We start from the raw sequence: 23996 nt of genomic DNA on the forward strand, positions 1-23996 counted from the left end.
ACTAGTAATCTCTGTATTTCTATGCCAGAGTAATTTACAATTCTCTCAGTTTTAATTTTGCTGTAGTGTTATCTGAAAATTCTTTACTATGCCGTTCTCTATGATTATGAAAAAGCTGTTCAAAAATGAAATATAGTAGAGATTTGATTTTAGTTTCCTACAAAAAGCTGTGATTACAAACATATATTGATTCCCATGATTTATTTTTTCCCCCTCTGTGTGTGGCCTTTCTACACCAAATTTTCTATCTCCATGCCTGTAAATTTACTTCTTACATAATCTCTCAATGTCCTGAATAACTTAGTTCACATCTTAATAGATTTCTGAATGATAAGTTTAGTTATGATTTCCTTAGAGGTATAGCCATCTCTTCTTTGCTTCAGTTTACTGCTTTTGGGAAGCAATCATTCTACTCTGCTCTACATCACCCCAAGCAATGTAATGTTCATAGAATATTTTTATCAATTCTTTGCTAATGATTTTCGTATCTGCTTGCCTCTTTACTGATTTCTTGTCCTGTCAAGTCCTCCCCATCTTTTTTTAATGGTTTTTATTGGATATCTAACCATGAGTAAGCTTGATAAATACACATGTAAATGATCTCTCAGTCTAACTTTTCTTCTTTCTTTCTTCTCTGCTTCATCATCATTTCTATCTTCTGAGCTCACTACCTTAACATTGCCTTCAGTCTCACTCACTTTGCTCTTGTTATCAGCTAGAATCATCAGCACAGGCACTTTATCAAGTCAACTTAGTAACTGAAAAATGTTTAGCTTCTACACCTTACCTGCCCAGTCAATCAAATATTGTGTTGTAGGTGACCTTGCGCCCTCAGTATTGCCCATGGTTTTTCAGCCTTATGTCTGTAAATTAAAACTTAAATGTACTGTAAATCATGCACTTAAATGCCAGTTCATTCTATCTCCTGTATCAGTCTCCATCTTCTGTCTTGCTTTATGCTGTCTTTCTTTTCTTTAAGAAGTATTTTATGGCCAGATATGAGAGGCTGCCTGAGACCACAGTTATAGTAGCATAAATGCACAGTAATACTAAGAGGAGTGAAAACAAATAAAGCTCCTTCAGAAACAGAGTACCTTTGATGTGGCTCTGGGTCTATTTGGCTGCTCATCTTCATCTTCTTCAAAATAATGCCCAGAAGGTGGAGTTGTCTTCTAATTGAGGAAGTACAGCTTCCTACCATATGTTTGAAGCATTTTTCTAAATTATCACATATTTCAGGAAGTATTCAATTTATCATGAGAATACGTTTTCTTTTATCTGCTCATAAAAATAATGTTTACATTTTCATTAGTTCAATTGGGTTTTCTTCAAACTTGTTATTCGGATTAGCAGATTCATTTTGTTCTTTACATTCCACATGTGCTAGCTCCAAATTGCCATATTAAACTTACAATGTGCATTATTAATTAGTAAATAGTAAAACATTATTTTAAATTATTAAAAGAATACTAAATAGTAAAAAAATATTACAAATTACAAAAATACTGAGCTTCAACTTCTCCCACCCCCTGCCCCCAGGGAAAATGCAAAAATAATACCTGGAACATATAGAAATTCTCTGATGCTGTAGATGTTTCCATGAACTAGCTTTCTTGTACTATAATTAAATAAATAAATAAAACTATAATATTTTTCATTATTGTTTTTAACAAAGATGTATTGTCTATAACAACAATTTTAATGGTCTAATTATTGTTTGAACTTTTAATTTTTGTATTTTATTTCCATACCTGGAACAAAGCTATCATAATGAATGTGCAATCAGAAATCACTTGTGAGACTGCATATGCATATGTGATGTTTCATGAGTCTATGAAATTTGTATATTCTTAAGTTTTTCCTCAAATAAAGAATTTGGTCCTGAGCAACAAAAGTACACACAACCAAAAGAAAACATTTGCCTGCTGCCTGCGATTTTTTTTTTTTAATTATGTAAGTAGCAGAAAAAGATCTGAGTTTTTATTAAATGCATCCTGATTATTGCCTTAAACCATGCAACTTTCTAAGTTGTCCTATATATCATAGCAATAATATAATGGCAATGGGTAATATTTTCCCCGCTGCACTGTCTATAGAAAACAGAAGGGAAATATTCAGAGATCACTGTTAAGGTAGGTTCTTGATTAACCACTGCATTATTCTTAGCCTTCAAACAGTGAGTCTATTTAAGGCAGAATTTGCTTGACAGCGAAGGAAGGATTCATGCAAAGTTCATCCTTGATCAGTGAAAATATCTCTGAAGTGTCTATTTCAGCTTTTGCCTGTACTGGTACTGTGTCTTGCTACCCAAAGCTTGAACAGTGAGATGTAGCTTCTTTGGTCTGATGAGCTTCAGGAATGTAAGTGCACAGCAGGCTTCTAGGGACATCCCTGTCTTGTCTGCACATGGAGCAGTAGGTTCTAATTTAAGTATTTATCACTTCTGTATGGATAGCCGTGAGAAGTAGTAGATCTGTTAAGTTATATTTTCTTAGGAGCTTTTTTCTGAACATAGTTTGATGCTGGTTCATTGTGAGGAGATTTCATTAATATTATTTACAGAAAGAAAATTGCTGTGTTGTTTTTCTCATGTTCATGTAAGAAGATGCCACTTCACCACAGTCCTTCTGTTATACATAAGCTTGTAGGTGGTAAGAAGTGAGTTTATCTTTGGACTGAGAGAAGGATTTTAATCAAGCCTGCTCACATGGAGAGTTCTGTTGCAAATCTGGAGATGCACAAATGACTCTCCTTTAAATGGGGGTTTTACCATTTGTGTTTGATGCAAATTTTCTTTATCCCATCTCTTTATCTCTAAATATCTCTATCATTTTAAAATTACAGGATTTAAGTGGATAGAGAAAGTCTGTCATAATGTTCATAATGTTCTTCAATATGTCCATCTCACTCTTCATTGATGATCTAGACAAGACTTTGCTCCACATGTATCCAACATGGGCTTACTTAAATAAGCTTCCTTATTCTATAAAAAAAAACAAAGGTTTTACATTTAAGGTCAAAAGAATAATTCTAGAATGTATATTTTTCTAACTGACTCTTCTTAACAGAGATGTTTTGCAGAAGTGCTCAGTGTTCAGATTTTCAACACAAAACCCTTTAATATTCTTTGTTAAAATTCTTTCTTCTTCATATTTTGTTAAAATAATCTGTGGCAATAGCAGTACTATTTTACCCAGAACAGATTTAGCAAGAGCTGTTCCAGAAGGGCAGTAAAACATTGTCTGTTTTTAAAAATATAAATGTGTGAAGTGATGAAGCCAAGTTCACTAAATGCTGAATAATATATACCTAGTATACCATCAATGTTTTGCAGCGTGGCAGAGTGGCAGAAATGCTGCAACCTTCTCTGAAGCATCTCCTTCAGAAGCCGCTCAGAGTAAGGCCGTGAGAACAGCCATTTCAAGTCCATGCAGACACACAGGTCACAGAGAGCTCAGGGGAGGAAAGACAGGAAGGGTCTTTGCCTGATACACTCCAGCGAGGGGTTTATTGCACTCACCACACTGGAGACCAGAGACCACAGACAAAACCATGTGGTCTGCACACCGTCAGTATGGGGTCAGTGACCAATGACCTGAGGGCACAGGGGTGGGCAAAGGGCAGGGCAATGGGCAGCAGCCTTTAGGGGGGATGAGGGATGAATAATTGAGGTGAGTAGTGTCAACTGGCCAGTGGGGGAGGCAATCTGATGTGGATTGGCAGTAGTTCTGCAGAGCATCATGAGTTAAGTCTTCTCTATCAGCTTAGGTGGGGAAAACTCATTATATAGTCTTCCCTGAGCAGGAGGAGTCAGAGGATTCCACATCAATGAGCAAGTCAAAATAGGATAAGAAAATAGCAAATGAGACTGCTAATATGCACAGTCATTCTCTGTTGTCTGTAACTGAAATGCAATCAAATTCTGTATTGTGAGTTATTGAAAATTAGAGACCAATGTGGTTATTGTGCTGTTAAAGCACAACACACCCAGAATACTATCACTTATAAGAAAGCAGAGTCAGAACTGGTATTGCAGCTAAGGGGATAAATCTGTAGCAACCTGTAGATCAGGTCTATAGCTTCCCCTGTGAGGGGAAGAGGAGGGGCATGTGCTGCACTCTTCTCTCTGATGAGCAGTGACAGGAATCAAGAAATGGCAAAAGCTGTGTTGGTGGGGTTTAGGTTGAATATTAGGAAAAGGTTCTTCACTCTTGAGTGTGGATGGGTACTGGAAAAGGCTCCCCAGAGAAATGATCACAGCACCAAGCCTGACAGAGTTCAAGAAGCATTAGGACAAAGCTCTCAGGCACATGGTGTGACTATTGGGGTAGATGTCCTTTGCATGTTGTATCTCTATTGTGAGAGCTGAAGTTGCATTTAGTGCCTGAGAAAACATCCAGTTGTTTTTCTGTCATGCCTTTTGGTGAATCTGATTTTCTGTTCAAATTGATTATTATTCAAGGGTCTAATTCTGAAATTTTACCAGTTTTTGTTGGAGGCTAATGGATGAATACTAAAGACAAGGGGAAAATTATTCATGACACTTACTTGACTGTTTTTTTTTGTTGTTGTTGTTTAGCAACCTAGATCAAGCAGAGAGCTACTAGAAGTTGCATTAGGCACCTTATAACTCATTCAGGGTTATAAGGATCAAGGCAATACATTTCAGCTTTTCTTTTCTAGGCCACGATCTAAAAAAACTATTCATACAGGAACTACACTAATTTTTCACTGCAAGTTTTCTTTACACATTAATTAACCACTTTTGTGCTGTTCCAAATAATCTGCTTATATAGCATTCACATATTATTGTGTGTAACCAGGTCATTTTTGTAGTGATGGAAAACTGTCTATTCTCACCAGCTTGGCATTAATCAGTAGCAACAATATTTTGTATTGGTTATGTATGATCAGTTAGTAGTTTCCAATTCATAAATTTTCAGTAGAGCAGTATCAAACAGATGTCTGCAATTGCAACACAAAAATTAAATAAAGGGAAAATAAATATTTATAAAGAATATTAAGATTGAATCCATTACAGTTCAAATCAAAATTGATTAGACTAGACTACTTACATGAATTCTTCTGAATCAATAATTACTATGGAATCATCAAATATGTATGTATACTTATGTGTAATTGAACTACTGTCTTGTAGCTTCTACCAAAGTACATCAACAAATACTGAAAGAAGCCTCCTGTCTCAGGCTTCTAATACCCGGAGCTCAACCTGCACCTTGCACTGCAGATGTGCACAGTGAGCAGTGGTACTAAACCACAGAATGATACAATTATAGAATATGCTGAGTTGGAACAGACCCATATTGAGTCCATCTCCTGGCCCTGTGCAGGACAACCCCAAGAATCACACCATGTGCCTGAGAGCTTTGTCCAAATGCTTGTTGAACCCTGTCAGGCTTGGTGCTGTGATCACTTCCCTGGGGAGCCTGTTCCAGTACCCAAACACTCTCTGGGTAAAAACCTTTTTCTGATATTCAACCTAAACCTCCCCTGACACAACTTCAGGCCATTCCCTTGGGTCCTGTCACTGGTCACCAGAGTAAAGAGATCAGTACCTACCCTTCCACTTCCCCTCATGAGGATGTTGAAAACCGCAGTAAGGTCTCCCCTTGGTCTCCTCCACGCTGAACCGACCTCAGCTGTTCCTCATACAGCTTCCCCTCTTGACTCTTGACTATCCTCCTCACCGTCCTTTGAACACTCTCTAATAGCTTAATGTCTTTCTCATGTTGTGGTGCCCAAAAGAGCAGGCATGACTCATAGAAATTGCCAGGATAAAAATAAATAATAAAGAGTATTTTCCATACTGAAAGAGTTTAATTTAACATGACACATGAAGATTTTCCTTAGCTTCTGCTTAGGTAATTTTAATTTTAGATGTCTTCTTTTTTCTATTTTTTCATCTTTTTTTTTTCCCACTTTGCATTTTTTATTCATATTTATATTCTCTTTGAATATTTTTCCAGTAGTACACAATTTGTGTGTTTGTATTAACAAGCAAAAATGCTCATACCACAGTGCCTAAAGGTATCCTTGTTTTCCAAATGTCCCACCTCATGAATTTAGGACATGATGATTTGGTATGTCAATTTGAAATAATAATAATAATAATAATGAAAATAATAAACCAAACCTGTGAGAAACCTTTGCTTTTTTCAAATGAGAAGACATAGTCCTTGTGTTGGAGTTGCAGAACTGAATCATTTGTGTTCCAGAATTTGAAGCCTTGTTTTCTAGTACAAACCTAACATAAAAGAATATGATGACATGCAAAGTGAATGATGTCTTACAATCTGTGTATAAGAACCTTGTATTTGAGTTTCTGACATATGAGTGATCCAGCACGTGGGTCATTCCCCTCTAAAAGGTTTGTTAACTTTCAGTTCAGAATAAATAATTATTTTATGTGGCAGATTAAAACTGAGATAGAGAGCCTAATTTCACAATTATCCAGCTGAATGCTGGACATTCTGTCCAGAAGGATTCTGTAAATGACAGTATCAAGAGCTTGACCCAAATCCAAGAAGATCCCATCTACTGGCTTCCTTTGATCAGCTAGGTGGGTTACTTTGTCATAAAAGGAGATCAGGCTTGATAAGCAAGGCTTTTGTTTGATTGTAAGTAAAAAAACTTTTCTGAACCATGAATGGGAATATATAGGACCATAGAATCTTTTAAGTTGGAAAAGAGCTTCAAAGATCATTGAGTCCAGCTGTAAACCCAACACTGCCCAATGAACACATATATTTCTGTTTTTTCCATATAAGCTGTAAGTCAAAGTTTTAGGTTTTATGCTTTGTTTTTGTTATTCATCACCTAAACAATAACAAATATTTTGGAATTTTTGGTTCTGAGCATTGTTTAGGTGCCATGATAAATGGCCCTATTTAAAATACAGAGAGAGACAGAGTACAGAAACTACTATCCTAGACCCTCACCATTTATCCAGTCCTAAAGTGGTTTTCTGTTTTGCAGAGTAAATTCCATTGAATACCATTGATTTCCTATTTCAATAAAGGGAACTGTCATCCAAAAGGGGGATGAAATATTAAGGCTCTACTATCTAATTAGATAGATAGCTAGATAGGTTGATGCAGCAATAAATACTGTGGAAATAAAAAACCACCCCAGTATTGTCTTATACAGACTGTATTTAATTTTGAAAACTAAATAACTGTTAATTTTATATATTGGGAAAATAAAATTATTTTTAAATTTTAAGAACTATTGGAAAAAATCCATTTTTACAATGTTAATATATTCTGTATAACCACTGATTGCATGTGAAAGCACACAATCCATTTTATGTCCCAGTAGTTCTGAGACACCTCAACTCTATTCCCTCCACACAACACCTAAAAATTCACAAGACTAAGCAGCCCCTTAGTTCTGGGAATGGATTTGGCAATTGCAACCTGGAGGGGATTGTAACTGCCATTATAAAGCCCTGATAGTTTTATAATGGAAAGTGTGAAACAACATGTGATTCTGTATACATAACCAGTCTGATTTGAAAATAAGAGTTAGTTATTAAGGAATATATTTGTAGAGTTAATATTGTTAACTTTGTAATTTTACTCTTCTTTGGATTTAAATTACAGCTTTCTTTCAAATAAAAAATTCTGATGAGACACCTAATGGTTTTCTGCTTTAATTTTGCTGTTCTGCTTGTTTTTACAGATGTCCTTCACTGTATTTATGTTTAACTCCTTTGCAGAGTCCTTGCAGTGAAATCATTATGCAGATCAAAGTATAGTCCTAATCTCCAAGCTCTTCCACCTACACTAGCCTCTGCAGAAATTTATTAGGAAGGGCATTGCACAGGAAATATCTATACACACGGCTTACATTAACAACGGAGCCAGGCTCATAATGTGGTGTTTGTCATCTCTCTGACTCTATGTAGACACTTGCAGCCCTGTCAATTACTTTAAAGTAGTTTGAGTCTTACTAGACACTGACTGTGTTGCCATGGAGTTGTACAGATTTCACAGCAAAGCTGAAACTGATTTCCAGGTGATAGTTGAGTTAGAAAACAGGGAAAAAACCAGAATGAGTAAACTGAATTCCGAACTGACTATTATTCAATTTGACACCTATTTCTTCTGTCTTGATATATCTGTTATAGACATAACACTGATGTTGTTTGGGAATTGAGGCTTTTTAGGTGGAAGAAATATAATAAGAGTTCAGAATGGAGATTATTATTTCAAGAAAAAGAAATTAGGTGCTAGACTGCTTTACTTGTATGAAAAACAAGGTCTATATGAAAACAACAAGGTCTTTTAATATGTTAATCTCCTTAATGGACCTATCCTGAAATTGTGCCTGTATAGAGGATAAAAGCTCTTTTATTGCTTCATTAGTCTGTATCTGGAAGTTATGTTTCCCAAAGCAATTTTAAGCATCCTCTTACTTTTATTGTTGCATTTGATCATTTTAGAATTTGCTCTGAAGACACAACAATGTCCTTATGTATGAATTTCAGGGTATAAGCTGGTACATTCAATAATCCCTGTTACGAAATTTAATCAGAATCTGACTGACAAATGCTATGATCAATACCACGCAATTAATCCATAGTAGAACTGCATAATAAACAGAAGATTAGAGTTTCTGAGCCAGTTAATGTCCTATGAATTCCTGATTTACTTGAAATTTGTCATTAAAAGTTTTGTTATGGTGTACTGTTGTCACTCTATGATGTTTTAACATATGAAAGACAATTTTAAATTTATATGATTTTATGACTTCTCTTACTAGTGGCTAGCATTCAGAAGCTTCCTGCTGCATCTGTTTTAACTGACATCAATTTCCCCATGAAAGGAAGAAAAGGAATGGTTGATTGGGCACGAAACTCAGAAGACAGAGTTGTCATTCCAAAAAATATCTTCACTCCTATGTCAACAGGTAAAAAAGCATATCAGCATGTTAATTTTCTATTAGCTTTAGCAAGGCAACTGTGACTCTTGTCTCATGTTGGGAGAGACTTTTCTCATAATATGGGAGTAGTTCTTTTATTCCTCTTCAAAAGAAATACCTATAGCATATATATATAGTGTAAATATATCTTCAAAAGAAGTACCTATAAAGTTTATCTTAGAGAGAAATGAATGGGCTTAATTTCAGCACCTTGAACAAATAGTGCTGCATAAATCCTAGACATTATTTTCTACACCAAAGAAACAATGCTTTACTTAGTTACTGTGTGCGAGATTTAATCTCTTTGATATGAGGTGAGCTGAAGTGCAGCTTGCTGAATCCCCTGAAGCTGCTGTGTTCCAGCAGTCGTTCCAACATAACTCTTACCAAAGAAAGCTCAGCAGGCAAATTAGACTAACTTCAGGTACAATTTATTAAATATCATTGCAGTGCAGATCTCTGACACTAGAAAATTTACAGACATTCTTTGAGAATGTTTAATTATAAATATAAATGGACTAGAATGGATGTCAGCATACAGTGACGGATTTTTTGAAAATGGGATTTTTGATGGTTTAAATCTCTTGATATGCTCCTGACAGTGATACATTTTTATGACAGGCTTCTAGGAGTTAATTCAAAATTATGATGGTTTATTTAAAATTAAACTTTTATTGCAAAGATAAATGATATTCAGAGGTTTTTGTGCTGATGAAAGCTTGGGAAAAAGAGGATTAAAATTGTTTTCTTTACTTGTTTTCAGAACTAGATGAATCAACTGTATTTGTACTTGGAGCAGTGCTATACAAAAATTTAGAACTCATTTTGCCCACTTTGAGGTAAGAAATTTCATAAACACAATATGAATTAAACTATTTCAGGATAATAAATATAGTACAGGCCAGAAAAAAAAAACAGTCAAGACTATTTGCATATTAGTACTGCTGGATATTTCTTCGTTATATTTATAATGTATATGCATGTATTAATCTTTCCTTCATGCTTAGTTAGTTGTATGACAGAAGTAGCCTTTTCATCAAATTGCCTTCACTTATATTTTATGTAATCTATATTAAAGTTAATTACAGAAATGTTTTATCAGAAGTGTATGCAGTGATGTACATTAATGCTTAGGCCGCTTGTGCTTCAACCTACTGTTGTCCAGTTACTACAAATGGTCTTGTAATGACATCATAACTTGATATACTAAAGTTGTCTGCTGTACTTTACAGAAGTCTCTAGCAATAGTTTTCTAAATATTTTTTTCTCTGCAAATTGTATTCAGAGTGATCGGCTGTGCTGTAGAGAAGATGTTTCTTGTTTTAGAAACAAGACATGCATGTGCTGAACAGCTGGAGTATATAACTTTTGTGGGTCATACACATGCAAAAAGATATAGGAAGGCCTCTTGTTTCACTGTTTCCTTTCTGTACTTGTCAAAAGACAATTTGGAAATAAATATGATAATTTCATGGTCCATTTATTCTATATTATTATATATGATCCTGGTCTTTTTATGCCCTTTTACAATAAAAGAAGCATATGCAGATTGTGCCACAATAGGTGTTAATGAATTCACAATAATCAAAAAAGATAGTAATAAGGAAGCCACCAGATCACTTTTTCCTACTCTACTTAGCCAAAATGTCAGGATTTGAAACAAAGAATGGAAAAGCAACAGGTTTTTGCCACAATCGATCTGAAAAAAAAAAGCTAATTCTTAAGAAAATTTAAAAACTACTTCCTAGCAAAGTTTCAATGTGCTGTTCATTGAGGAGCTATAATTTAGGGACAGAAATGTCTCTGAAGTAGAGCACAATTTGAACAGTGATGTCCTGACAAGACTCCTGGAAGCCTGAAAGTGCTGGCAAGGGCCATCTGTGCTTAAGGCATGATATAAATGACAGCTCATGCATTTCTGAAGTGTCACTAAGCACTTCCCATTTGTTGTACCAGTTTCTGAAATTCGCCAGGAAGGAAGAGATGTTTGTAAAAGATTTTTTTTTTTACCCCATACTCAAAGAACCATGACAATTGGCTTATTGGAGATAGTTCTTTTTGGTAGACCTTAGGAAAAATCTGCCAATCCTAGGAAAGCATCAATACAGCCATGTGCTTTTCAGATCTTTACATTGTTATCTTCAGTCTATGATCATGCCTTTATAGCTTTCATGTGTCAATAGTTTTAATTTACAGAAAAAAAGGTGTAAACTTTAAATTCTGAATATTTGCTTATATGAAAAGTCTTTCAGGGCTCTTATTTCATCCATTATGAAAGTGAGGTTGATATGCCTTACTGGATTTTTCCTAAAAACAATACCATACCAAGTAGTGGGAGCAAGGGCAGAACAGGGATATGAAGTATAACAATGTAAATGGATTATGAATGCTTTCTGGTTCCCAAATTTTTTACTTTTGTCTGTTCTGTTTTCAGCTGATTACTGATGTACACCGCAAATTTAACCACTTCTCTGTACAGGTTTTGTGACTTACTTTGCCCAAATGGTCTAATAATCTATGGATATCTATTAATAAATGAAGTCTTTAGAAATTCAAAAACAGCTGAGGGAGCTGGGTTTGTTTAGCCTGGAGAAAAGGAGGCTCAGGGGTTCGCTTTTCATTCTCTATATCTCCCTGAATGGAGTTTGTAGCCAGGTAGGGGTTGAGCTCTTCTCATTGGCAGTTAGCACCAGGACAAGAGGAAAAGGTGTGAAGCTCTGCCATGGGAGGTTCAGGTTGGACATCAGAAAGAATTTCTTCACTGAAAGGGTTCTTAAACATTGGAATGGACTTCCCAGGGAGGTGTTGGAGTCCCTAGCCCTGGATGTATTCAAGAAATGACTGGAGGTGGCACTTAGTGCTATGGTCTAGTTAACCAAGTGGTGACCAATCAAAAGTTGGATTTGATGATCTTAGGTGTCCTTCCAACCAAGTAATTCTGTCATTCTGGTGGTTAGGTGATTCTGTGATTCTGTAACTTGAAACTGGAAAAAAAGCTGCAGCTGTGATTAGTGCTGCATTTGTTGAGTTCTTATACTCTGTGAAAATTCTAACTGACATGCAGGTTTTAAAGTGATACTTATTATGGTCTGTTTTTATTATTTTAAACTTGTTTGGGTACATGAATGAAGGTTCCTATATATCTCAAGAGGTTCATTCTAGTCTGCCTGCATTTTGCAAGGAAAAAAATATCATCTTACACAGGTTTATATAAGCTACTCTTTGTCTTAATCTTGCTTAACTGTAATAAATATTATTGTAATAACCATATTAGTGCTGAACAGTGAAACGCTTCACTGCATTACTGTTGTCTATGGAGCAAACACTGTAAGATGTGAAGGAACATAACATCATTTATTTTTTATATGATGCCTAGAAGTGCACAACACAGGAATTTAAAATACATTCTGGATGAGTATCTTATGTGATGATTTTCTAAGTACAATGGCAGTTAAATATATAGCAAGGGTGAGAATAAAGATGAAAAAAATTAAACCAAGGTAAAATAAGTAAAATGTTTTCATGATGGAGTTCAAAGGCTACATCATATATACCTGATAACCTAATAATAAAGGTGATTTCTACCAGCTGAAGTTAGATGTCTAGAAAGCTTTACCAGCTCCCATGTGATTTCAGTTCCTGGCTTTACATAAGTTAGGGTGGGAATAAAGAAAATATTTGGTTGTAGTTTCCAGTAGAATAAAGATGACATGCATTCCAATACATTCCTTAATTTTATCACTCAGAGGTATGCAAACTTCTGCATCATCACAAGAACTGCTTTTTAAAAATAAACAAACAAATTTTAAAAATATCTCAGTATATCATTAGAGAAAATCTTCCAAAGTACTTAACCACAGAATCCCAATCTGCTACATCACAGGTGTTCTGTGAGTAAAATGAGGATTTAATTATCTAGAGCAGCTTATACAATATATTTCACAAAATACAAAATGAGATGCATTTTACCATATGTGTTTAATTTTTCTTAGTTTTACTAGCATTTTCTTAGTTTATTAGAGTCTACTGGAAATAACTAAATACAGTGTGAGATGGGAACTTGCTACCACATTAATATAAAAGTTTTTGGACTTGTGTTTAATCCTACTGGTACATGAACATTCAGAGAATTTTGCCATGAGTATTTAAACAAGAGTTTAGGGAAACAAAAGGAAAAGGTTCTTCCTTATAAAAATAGAAGAATGGGTCTTTTTCCATGCACAAGTAAATAAACTTAATCTATTTCCTAATATATGTTTCTGCATTGCACTGTTCTTGTCATGTCTTAAGGGTTTTTTCATAGCAGATATTGAAATAGCAAATATTTCCAGAACTCTAGACTGAGTATTATTTCCATAGCTCTTGCACCCCTGAGCACATTTATGTTATTGTTAGGTTCACAGAAAATTGATTCTCAGTACAATACTCATCTAAGAGATATTATCTATAATTTCTCTCTTGAGCACTCTGAAGGAATACATTGCATATTGCCATAATGTAAGATAGGTTTTAACTTTTACTGTAAGAAATAAGAACAAATAAAGAATCAATGATTTTACTGTATCAAGTGGTTTGGGTTTTTTTCCATCACTAAAAAACAGCCACCATAAATTTCCTTCTAAAATTTTCTTCACTGAAATGTTCTTTGCCTCCATTTGAAACATTGTTTCTAACCCTGAACTTCAGGTGCTCTACAACCAAAAAGGCCCTTCAATTTCTTTGGGTCAGCTTTGTTACACTAAGGATGTTCTTCAGACAGGCTTTTATTGCATCACATTACAGATTTAGTGTCCATAATTTTTCTGTAATGCATTCAACTTTTACACATTGATCAATAACTTTGATCATGATGCATTCTTGAGATAACAACATGCCTTATTCATTAGTTCATTTTTCTTTAGTAACAGATTCATTCTAAAAAGAGAAGACATGAATTTCATACCACATAGAATCAATATGATTTCTCTTATATAAAAGAATATGCTCAAAATGTGTACAGTGATAGGAAAACAGCTTAATAAAACACTAAAATAACTCTTTTATTAACATTATTATTAACTCATTAGTATAAAAGTTTTTGGGCTTGTGTCCAAAGAAAAGAAAAAATCTTTAGAACACCACCTCTGAAAGCATTTCTTGACCTTTTACTCCATCACTTTGCTATCTTGAATCTTCAAGAATTTGTTCAGCCATAGTTTAGAAATTTAGTAGATTGTCCTTGAATAATTTATTTCAAAACTTAGCCCTGATAAGCATCTTTCTGGACAGTCAGCTGAGCACCATCCAGTAAAACTTAATTTCTCATTAAAGTTGAATTTTAGATGAGTTTTGATGAAGGAGAAGGAGCTAATGGTGATGTCACTCTGCACTATAAAAAAGCTGTAATATAATGCACTTGCCTGAGAAGTGTGAGATGGATCATTCCCATTCTGTGTCATTCACACCCATTCTGTGTCATTCACAACATAAGAGAGACTGAAACTAAAGTGTCCAAGGACATTTTGTAAAATCTGATTACTTAAATAAATATTCTCAAATAATTTGAGAATAAGTATTCTCAAAACTAGGCTGTTGTTTACAAAAAATATCTTCAACAGAGACAGCAATGGCATTGCACTGGTGGTTTTGAGGTTTTTTTCAAATTTTTTAAATTGTTTTGACTACAAAGCTTTGTGCTTTTATTTAGAGGCATCTTAATATGCTGTGTGAGTTCAGAATATACTTTAGAATATACTTGACAGATTGTATTCTTCCAGGGTCTGTCCAAGCAGTTAAATATGAAATATGCAAGTAGGCATTCAGCCCAGACAGGACAGCAATGAGGGATGCAGTTTTCATTTCACAGTGTAATAGGCAGTTATATTTATTTTCTTGTGAAACAGTCTGCTAGGGGCTCTTGAGAATGTAGTGGGATTGGTAGAGTTTTAATGAGACTGAGGTAAAATGAATGTACTGAAGTTACAAACTAGGTACTTAGATGTTCTTTCAGATCTTACCCTAGAACTGTCAGAACTGTACCAAAATGAGATAGACCAAAGAAAACATTTTCAATCACAAAGACTGACTGTAAAAGAGTATTGAATTAGCAGTATTTACAATAGTTTGCATGAATTTCCAAAACTGATGTAATCTCTGAATAAATAGTAAGTGTCATTTTCTCTTATCGTGATGTATTAGAGAAATAAAGTTTTTATTTATTGGGTTTGGGAGGGATTGGTTCTATTTCAATAATTACAGATATTCAGCTACTGTAATTCTACAGAATGCACTGCAGATTAGCTAAACTTTAAATTTTAACCTGATAGATAATTTTTTGTCAATAGTGTGTGAGATTTTAAAGTTTAACCAAAGCCAAGAAATAGGAATTAAGTAAAATAGAAAGTCAGTTCCATTATATTTACATTATATTATTTGGCTCAGTAAAATTGGACTAGAACGCATACCTTTCCCCAGAAGTACAATTTCATTCCTTGTGGTGAATGAAATGCCTGCTGAGCTAAGTTTCTATTACTGTAGCCATGGCAATTCCTTTTTCAATGATCCAGCAAAATGGAATTCTCTCCTAAATACAAACTCCCTAGAGAAAATAAGCAATTAAACAACAGAACAAAAGAATATTTATACTGTCTATTATAATTACATCTAAACTGTTTAGTTTCTTCTTTGATAACATCCTTTAATAATATTTCTGTGAGGTGTGGAAAGCAGTTTTACACACAATGTAAATACCATAATGATCACCAGAAACAGTCAAGCTGATAACTGATGGTCATTCTAGACCTGATGGCATCATATGAAGCAAGGATCTCAGACATTAACATGTTAACATGTCTTTATGGCTATACTAGCATAAGCTTGGCATTACTAGGTCTGGCCTGGAAACGTTGCTATGATACATAGTGATCCACATTTTGCATGAAAAAAGAAATTGATGATGAATTTAAAAAATTGACAGCAAGTTATTATTCTGTATAACCTAGTGCAATAACGTAAGACCAAATCTAATCTCGCATATGAGAAAAAATTCATTTGTTTTGGAAGAATTTCAGTCAGGGCACAATTGTAGTTTAAATTCTAAACAGTATTTAGGTGCTGAAGTTGTCCAATCATATACCAAATACAATTTTCTTAGGATTGGAAAAAGGTATGTTTTCTTCATGAGCACAGAATCAACAGAACTGCACAGTCTCACATTGCACTCATCCATCTTCACAATCCTACCTTTAAGAGTCAGAAAAAAACCCCAGCACAGCACTTTGGAAGAAAAATCACTGTCATTTATAAAATGTATCTAGTAGGTCTGTGTTGAAACAAGTAGGTGAGACACACTCAAACATGCATAGAATGTTTGTGTCATCAATGCATTCTTCTAATTAATGAATAGTAATTTAAGTAATTGCACTTCTTTCATCAGTGGTGCTTTCCAACTGTATTCAACATGTTGAATACAGTTGGAAATAAGTGTATTCACTACTTTCAAACAAATTATATTCTCCCTTAATATTTGTCAACTAAAGTCACAGAAAATACCTGATGAAATCTTTAGGTGTAGTATTAGAAGTCTCATTTAACCTTATAGACACTTAAATTTTCCACTTTTGCATTTTCTTCCAGGAATTTTACAGTTGTTAATTCAAAAATCATTGTTGTTACTATACGACCTGAGCCTAAAACTACAGATTCTTTCCTGGAGATAGAACTGGCCCACCTGTCTAATGTAAGTACAAGGATGGTTGATATGCTTTCTAGTTTATTTGCTAGATCACATGAGAGAAAATAAGTGGTGTTGTTTTAAATATCAGTTAATAAAAAGCTGTTTAACTTCTAAAATTTAAGCGCAGGAACAGTGTAACAATCTTTGAAAGGAATGTGTACTTGTTCCATGCATGCATATACACAAAACAAAATTAATTGTTGTTTTGTGAATGTGGAGGGTTTTTGTTAAATAGCAATTTCTAGTGAATAGTTTCCATTAAATGCATTCATGATTACAATTTAAAATGTATTATTGTACTGACTACTTAACCTTTTGCTCTCTGCATAGGTCATAGAGCTACAATAGTTCTGCAGGTCCTTTCTTCCTTTCTTTCATTATTTTATAGAAGCCAGTTTTTACTTAACTCATTGTAGCAGACTACAAAAATGCTTGGGTTCCAATTTAGCTTACAGTCCTCATAAATGTCTGAGATATTTTTGTGCAACCATTTAAATTCTATACTTTTCAGGCTTTAATCTCACATTGAAAAGGTTATAAATATGAAAAAAAAAAAGGACTTTATTTCCAAATATATGGAGATATAAATATTTTTGTCTTTCTGTTTTTAGCAGTCTCCCAGTGCTCACAGGGAGAATAAAATATATCTTTTGTGGAAAATTTTTGTCATATACAATACTGGGAAAATAATGTTGAATAGCAAGCATGGGGCTAATTTATGTGAAGGCACAATATATAAACTCTCTCTGTTTATGTTATTAAGGGGTAGAGTTTGCTTTGAATAAAGTCATAAAGAGTCAGTTAGAAGAGACAGTTACTCAAGATTTTGAAAACATATTATTATGCAAGAATCTTTAAAGCTGTAATTTTTAAGATAAAACCAGTTACTCAAGTCCGCAACTCCACAGATCATATAGATAAAATTCCAAACGTTTTAGTCAGTAGCAAAATTGAAGTAGTGAGTCTGGTCAAAAGTATGAAGAAAGCTTTTTGAACTCCAGATATGTCATTAATATTTTACTCAAGGCTAGAAAAAAATATTTTACTGTCAATGGTCATTATGCTCTTCCATACAGTTCCCAGAAAAATATCAATACAAAGAACACCTCAATTAAAGTTTGGCAGAAAGAAAGGAACAGAAGAACATAAACTGAGCTGACTCCTTCCCTTTTGACAACATTAAAAGTGTGTTCATGAGGAATTGTGTCAATTTAGGGCTTTATGATTCTCTGTTTCAATTTATTTATAAGATGATTTAGGACACGTAGATATCATCTTCTGTTTTATTTTCTTTCAAACCTAAATTACATTGTCTATATTAAGAAAAAATCTCAGTCTCTAACATAACTTTTGTTTCTGTCAGGTATTTCACTGATAATATTACAAAACATTTCCTGAAGTAAACACAAATTAATCCTACACATCAGGGAAAAAATCAATCACCTTTGAAATAGATTACTTGTTATGATTTTACTAAGATCATTATTAGGAAGAATTTATGGTAATTTTCAATGCTAGATTTTATGATCAATTATTTTAACAATGATTGAGGGGCTATTACACAAATTGCAGAATGATATTTATATTTTGAAAATGAAATCACTACTTGAACAAGTAACAGGTACAGTGGCATGTGAGATAACAATTAAGAGAAAAATTCTGATTAATTTGATCACATCCAAGAAAAGAAGGTTTAAAGTTATATAATAAAATAATGCTAGTAAGCAATGTATCAGCATTGAAAATATTTCTAGACCAAACAGAAGCTAATAAAACAAGCACAACACAGGCAAGAATAGATTAATAAAAGCTTGAACTGCTCACCCCAGAGGGTGAAATTCTACAAAATTCTTAGAGAGAACTTTTTTTTCATTTTTTTTTATCAGTCCCTTTGATTAATTCACAGAGCAAGTTTTTGCCAAGTTTGAAAGACTTGTAAATTAAACTTCATTGTTACAAAAGATCAAATTAGGGACACTATGATTGTCACCTTGCTTTGGCAATCTTCAGTAACAGAATTAACAGAATATTAATTAATATTTTATGAGCTCGTGTCTTGACAAAGCAAAAAAGATCATAACCTTTCCAATACATATCAGGTAATTTCTCTTTTTTTTTTTTTTTTTGTTTGTTTGTTTTGTTTTGTTTTGTTTAGTATTTGTCCTATAATACAATCCAGAGAAGCATCAAGTGCTTGGATCAAATTTTCATATATACTGTATTTGTGTAGGATCTCAATCCATCTGAATATATAAGTTTGATTGGCAGATACAATGACAATATATTGCTCCAGAAAATCTGTGAATATGAAATCAGTTATATAATTTTAATATCTTTAAACATGTTGTCACTTGTGTTCAAGATTTGGCCTTGATAATGGAACTTTGGCTTAAAGACATAAGGCTGTAGGTGCACAGAAATAATATTTTGCAAAGTTGAGTATTCCTTTAGACTGAATCTAATTCTTTGCTGTAATTTTCTCAGCTGAAAGGATTTATTTGATTTCCATAGAATGAGCTTTATGTACATACAGCAATTTAAAACCACTGTTAAAATATCTTTAAAATATCTTTAATACTTGAACATTATATATTAATGACTCACAGATTAAACATTGTCCATTAAATAAATTATTAAAGAGAAAATATGTTCTCTTTAATCTGTTTTTTCTAACGTCTCAATGTTATATTTTTTCTTTCCAAACCTTTGTTCTTACAAATGCTGTTCATTTATTCAGAACAGTTTGTTTGCAAATTGATTTAATGATGATGTTTTAATCATTTGTAGAACATGCCTACTAGTACATAGGAGTATATCCACAGAGTTATTCTTTCACCTCCTTATCTACTGACTTTTAAGTAGATGAGATATGAAAAAAGATGGGAAAATTGAGAATTTAAAAAGAGTTAATATGTCTAATTAAAATCAGGCTTAAAATACCAATTTATTCAAAATTTATAATAATGTCTTCATTTTTTTATCCAGTCTGTTAAAAAACTGGAGGATTATCTTTTGGAGGAAGTTCAAACTACAATTGCATGTGCTGTTTGAAATATATTGCATGGTATTTGGATTTGTAGATAAATACAAATGTAACAGCTGACCAGAGTGGAATATGGGTTGCAGTTCATCATTGCTCAGTTGGTTAGAGCACTGTGCTAATAACAAATACCACCAAGGCTGTGGGTTCAATCTTTATATGACCATTCTCTTAAGAGTTGGGCTTGATGATCCTTGTGGACCTTTTTCAATTCAGAATATTCTGTGATCTGTGATTTAGAGAACATGATATTTGGTCTTATAAACTGTGAACATGTGGAGGAATAGTGGCCACATTTTTCCAGTAGATTAATTAAAGGGACACCAAAGCAATCTTTTAAAAAAATGCATATCTCAAACAGAATCCTATTTACTCTAGGGAGAATAAGAACTCTCACCTTCTGACAGCACAGAAGTTTACTCCAGGGCTACTAGAATAACGGGCCAGCAGTAGCATAGGACAGGAAGCTTTCAATGTGACTGAAAACCCTGGCTCCAAAACACAGTTGTCACTGTGCTGGATAGCTGTCAAAGTTGCCAATCACATCTTGAAAGTTGAGTTTTATATGCCAGACAGAGATACATGCACATACACAGTCACACACATATGCCCATTTTTGAGATACCCCAGTAATGTACTGTAGGGTATAAGTCAGGGCTCCAGCAGTTGAAAACACGAACCAACACAGCAGCTGCTTCCTTAGCTGCAGCTGAGGATTTAGCTGGTAAGAGCACTGCCCCCACAGTCAGCCATGGCTGTTGGGGGCAGCTCTACAACAGCAGTGTAGCATTGCCAAGAGGTACCCCAAAAAGGCTGTGAAAAAGGGAGAAACAGATTAAAGGCAAAGAAGAAAATAGAGAAACAAGTTCTTTGTAGTCCCCGCAGTGCTTGAAGGGTATTTGATCAAGTATCAAAAGAGGAAGAAGTTCTGAAAGGGTGCTGTGCCTTTGCAAACTGCCGCTTGTGGTGGAACAAACCCTCCCACAAGACTTTCTTGTGGAACAGGAGTAATATTTATCCTGCTTTCCATGTTTCTGCCTAATCTGTCACTAATGACTGCAATGGCCAGACAAACTCTTTCTTTTCCTTTGAATACATTTCAAGGACAGCAAAGTGTGTGATCTGACAGCAATTTTATCATGTTTCAGTTGTCTGCAAAAGTTTTTATTCCCCTCTGTTTTGGTGATTTCTTTATAATGGACATTTTTTGCTGAAAATGTTTTTTTATTAATTCTGTTTGCATTGTGGGAATAGCAAGCATGAACTGTATGTATTATGTCCACTGCTGGGAAAGACAAGTCTTAGATCTGAGAGATGCAGAGCCTTACTATGTTGCAGCTATAGCAGTACTTTCTTAATATATATATAGCTGTATCATATTTTAAGTAAAACTTCTTCACCAAGACTTACTCTACAAATTAATACTCTTTATAAAATTACATTTTAAAGAAAATTTAATTCTGAACTGATATTCTTTTGTTCCTAATTCTTATCCTTCTATCTCTTCGTCAGTCAATGTGTCTGAAAGCTCCTGGCAAGTGATGCAGCACCTGGTCTCTGAATCCCAATTGCCCTATTATCAACTGCTTTGTCCTGTGTCCTCTTCCCCTTCCTCTTCTTTATATTATAAATACTTTAGGGGATGGCACATCCTTTATTTATGTTTGTATAGTGCTATGTAAATATAAAGTGCCACAAGTATATGTTGGTTTTAAATATTTATATTCTACTCATAAAATTCAATGCAGTCAGCAAAATACTGAAGTAGAAGTTCAAAAATTCCCAAAATGCCTCTCTTACAAGCACCTCCAGAAGAACCTTTTTTATCTTTGACAAAGAGGTAGATGGAATAATTTAAATATTTAATAGATTTTTACTTTACAGGTTGCCATATTTTTCTATAAATAAATATTTTTTGAGAATAAAATATTAAGGTGTGCTTGGTTTATATGAAAGTACCTTTATATCTACTGGCATTGATATCCAAAAATAGTGAACTCCACCTGTTTCTTCAAATCACTTATGATTTTTAAAAAGTATATTTTTATTCTATATATTGTATATTTTTTATGTAGTTCTGACTCCTGGGAACATCTAATGCTTATGGTGAACAGGAATATAGTTTAGCCCTTTGGGGTTCTTCTAAATTAATCTGAGTGAATTTTAATTTTGTCTCTACACTTCCTAGGCAACAAAATAAACTTGTATAATTTTATAGATTTTTCAGTTTCCCAAAAAGTTTTCCATTGTTCAGTGAATTGTAATAAAACCCTAGATTCCCCTTCTGTTCTAAATCAAATCAGAAATCTTCCACGGAGTTTGAAGAGACAGGAGCCAGTATTGTAAAATTCAACCACAAACAAAAAAAAACCTATATTTTGAGCAAAACCTCTGCTGATTGAGGACCTAATTAACAAAACCTTTGGATACTGAATGTGGGGCCTGTGACCAACCTCAAGATATTTTGCCCAACATATGGTTAAAGTTTTTAAAGCCATTACTGATTTTGACTTCCAAGTTCCTAAGGGAAGAGTCAAGTCTCTTAAGGGATTAACTATTATCTCATATTTTACTTCCACTAGGATACACCAAATAGACAACTTTATGCTTTCCTTATCTAAGCAGAGAATTCACATATACTCTGCTCTGAGGTTTAAGTGCCTTCAAAATATCCTATAGGAATTAACCTTAAGCTTTTGCCATTTCAGTGGCACCAATTCATCAGAGTATGAGGATAATCTTGTAGGAGAACCCAAACAAATTTTTAGGTCAAGCATGACATATATTTTTGCATATGGGTAACTAATAGATCTGTTTGTTTTCTTCTTAGGGCACATTGAATCCCTACTGTGTGCTGTGGGATGATTCAAGAATGTAAGTGACAGATGTTTGCTTCTATTGCTATAGCTAAAATATTACCAAGTACCAATATTTAAATAGTTGGTCAGTAAACGAGTTGATACAAGAGCAGAGAAAGTGAACCTTTGACAGACTGGAAGTACTGGGTTCTCCAGTCACTTGGCTTCCTTTTTGCAGATATAGAGACTGAAATATTACAATATCTCACCAGAAAGAGACTACTCACATAGTAATTTTCATCTGCTTTTTCAAGGTTAAAATTAGAATGGCTAAGGACTGTATTTCCTTCATGGTGGTTGCTGGGCAACAAGCAAGTGGGTAAACAATGAGACAAATAACTAAGGAAGACTCCCATTTCTGTTACTGCATGGAGAAATACAATTTTCAAGTGTGATCCCTGCAGCAATCTTCATTTTACTTGGTTCAAATTTTCATTTAAATTTATTAAAATAATAGCTACATACTAAGCAGTGAAATCTTAGACTTCTACATTTTTTAGTGTTTCGCTTCTATAGCAAAAAAAAATTATAATATTTCTGTAAGAAAGCAAACTGGTAAAATCCAGTTGTGGTTTAAAATTAATTCTAAATTTGTGTAGTTGTAATTTCCTGTATTAATCTTTCACAGTAAATCTCCCATTAAAGTCAAGGTGAACTTTGCATCAATGCAGATTGTTTCAAGATGAATCCCTATATGGTTACCGTGTTATTGTTTTTTAAAGATGATATTGTACTTCTTCTCAAGGTATATTATATATGTCTTATAATACAGACTTATCTACAGTGTTAGAAATTGCATGATTTTTGTGATTTTGTGACTGCTTTTATCCTTGAGCTTGGATTTACATCGGCACACTGGTGGCTGAGAAACATTATAGTACAGAAATGTGAAACTTTGGATATGATACTAGAATCTTTCCAAATACAAGTAGTACCATGGTCTGTGCCTCTGCAAAAGAATCATAATAACATTATTTGTCAGTAACATCATAGCATTCAATTTCCATTAAATATGTGGAATGAAGCACATACTTCATTTTATGCATTATTAGGAGCACATAAAAAAGCAAAATATTTGAACCACATTCTTTGTTTTTCTCTTCACAGTATTTTGCTTATACAGAAGTCATACAGTGCTTTGTTTATAATATAGGTTGCTTTATAATATGGGTTGCTTTCAGTACTGTGTATTTAGACCACATGCTCTGATTTCACTGTTCCAGTCCAGAATATCAAAGGCATATTTGAGTGTAATTAGAGTACTAAAAAACAAACCCCAAAACCATGCTACATACTTAACAATGTCATTAAACTATTTTATTCAGGTATTTGGGATTAATGTGTGAAGTAGTTGCAAACAAATGCATTTTGTCCTTGACACTTGTTTTTCATTTCTCTTAGTATTTTTTGTGCTACGTACAGGTGCTTTCAATATGATTCA

General features: G+C 33.9%; 1 protein-coding gene across 21 annotated transcripts in view; it reads left to right on the top strand.

The window, feature by feature from the left end:
* The window catches only part of ADGRB3 (adhesion G protein-coupled receptor B3), a 461440-nt gene that overhangs the window by 246835 nt on the left and 190609 nt on the right, over positions 1-23996 (top strand). For all 21 annotated transcript variants that reach the window (XR_014954217.1, XR_014954216.1, XR_014954218.1 and 18 more), the window contains 4 exons: positions 8785-8931; positions 9707-9782; positions 16558-16660; positions 22528-22571. Coding sequence is in view for 17 of the 21 variants with exons in the window: in XM_021530139.4 (XP_021385814.1) it covers positions 8785-8931; positions 9707-9782; positions 16558-16660; positions 22528-22571 (370 nt within the window). In the remaining 4 variants the exon portion in view is untranslated. The remainder of the gene's footprint in view (positions 1-8784; positions 8932-9706; positions 9783-16557; positions 16661-22527; positions 22572-23996) is intronic.

Source organism: Lonchura striata, chromosome 3 (genome assembly GCF_050655825.1).
Source record: "Lonchura striata isolate lonStrDom1 chromosome 3, ASM5065582v1, whole genome shotgun sequence".
Classification (NCBI taxonomy): Eukaryota; Metazoa; Chordata; class Aves; order Passeriformes; family Estrildidae; genus Lonchura; species Lonchura striata.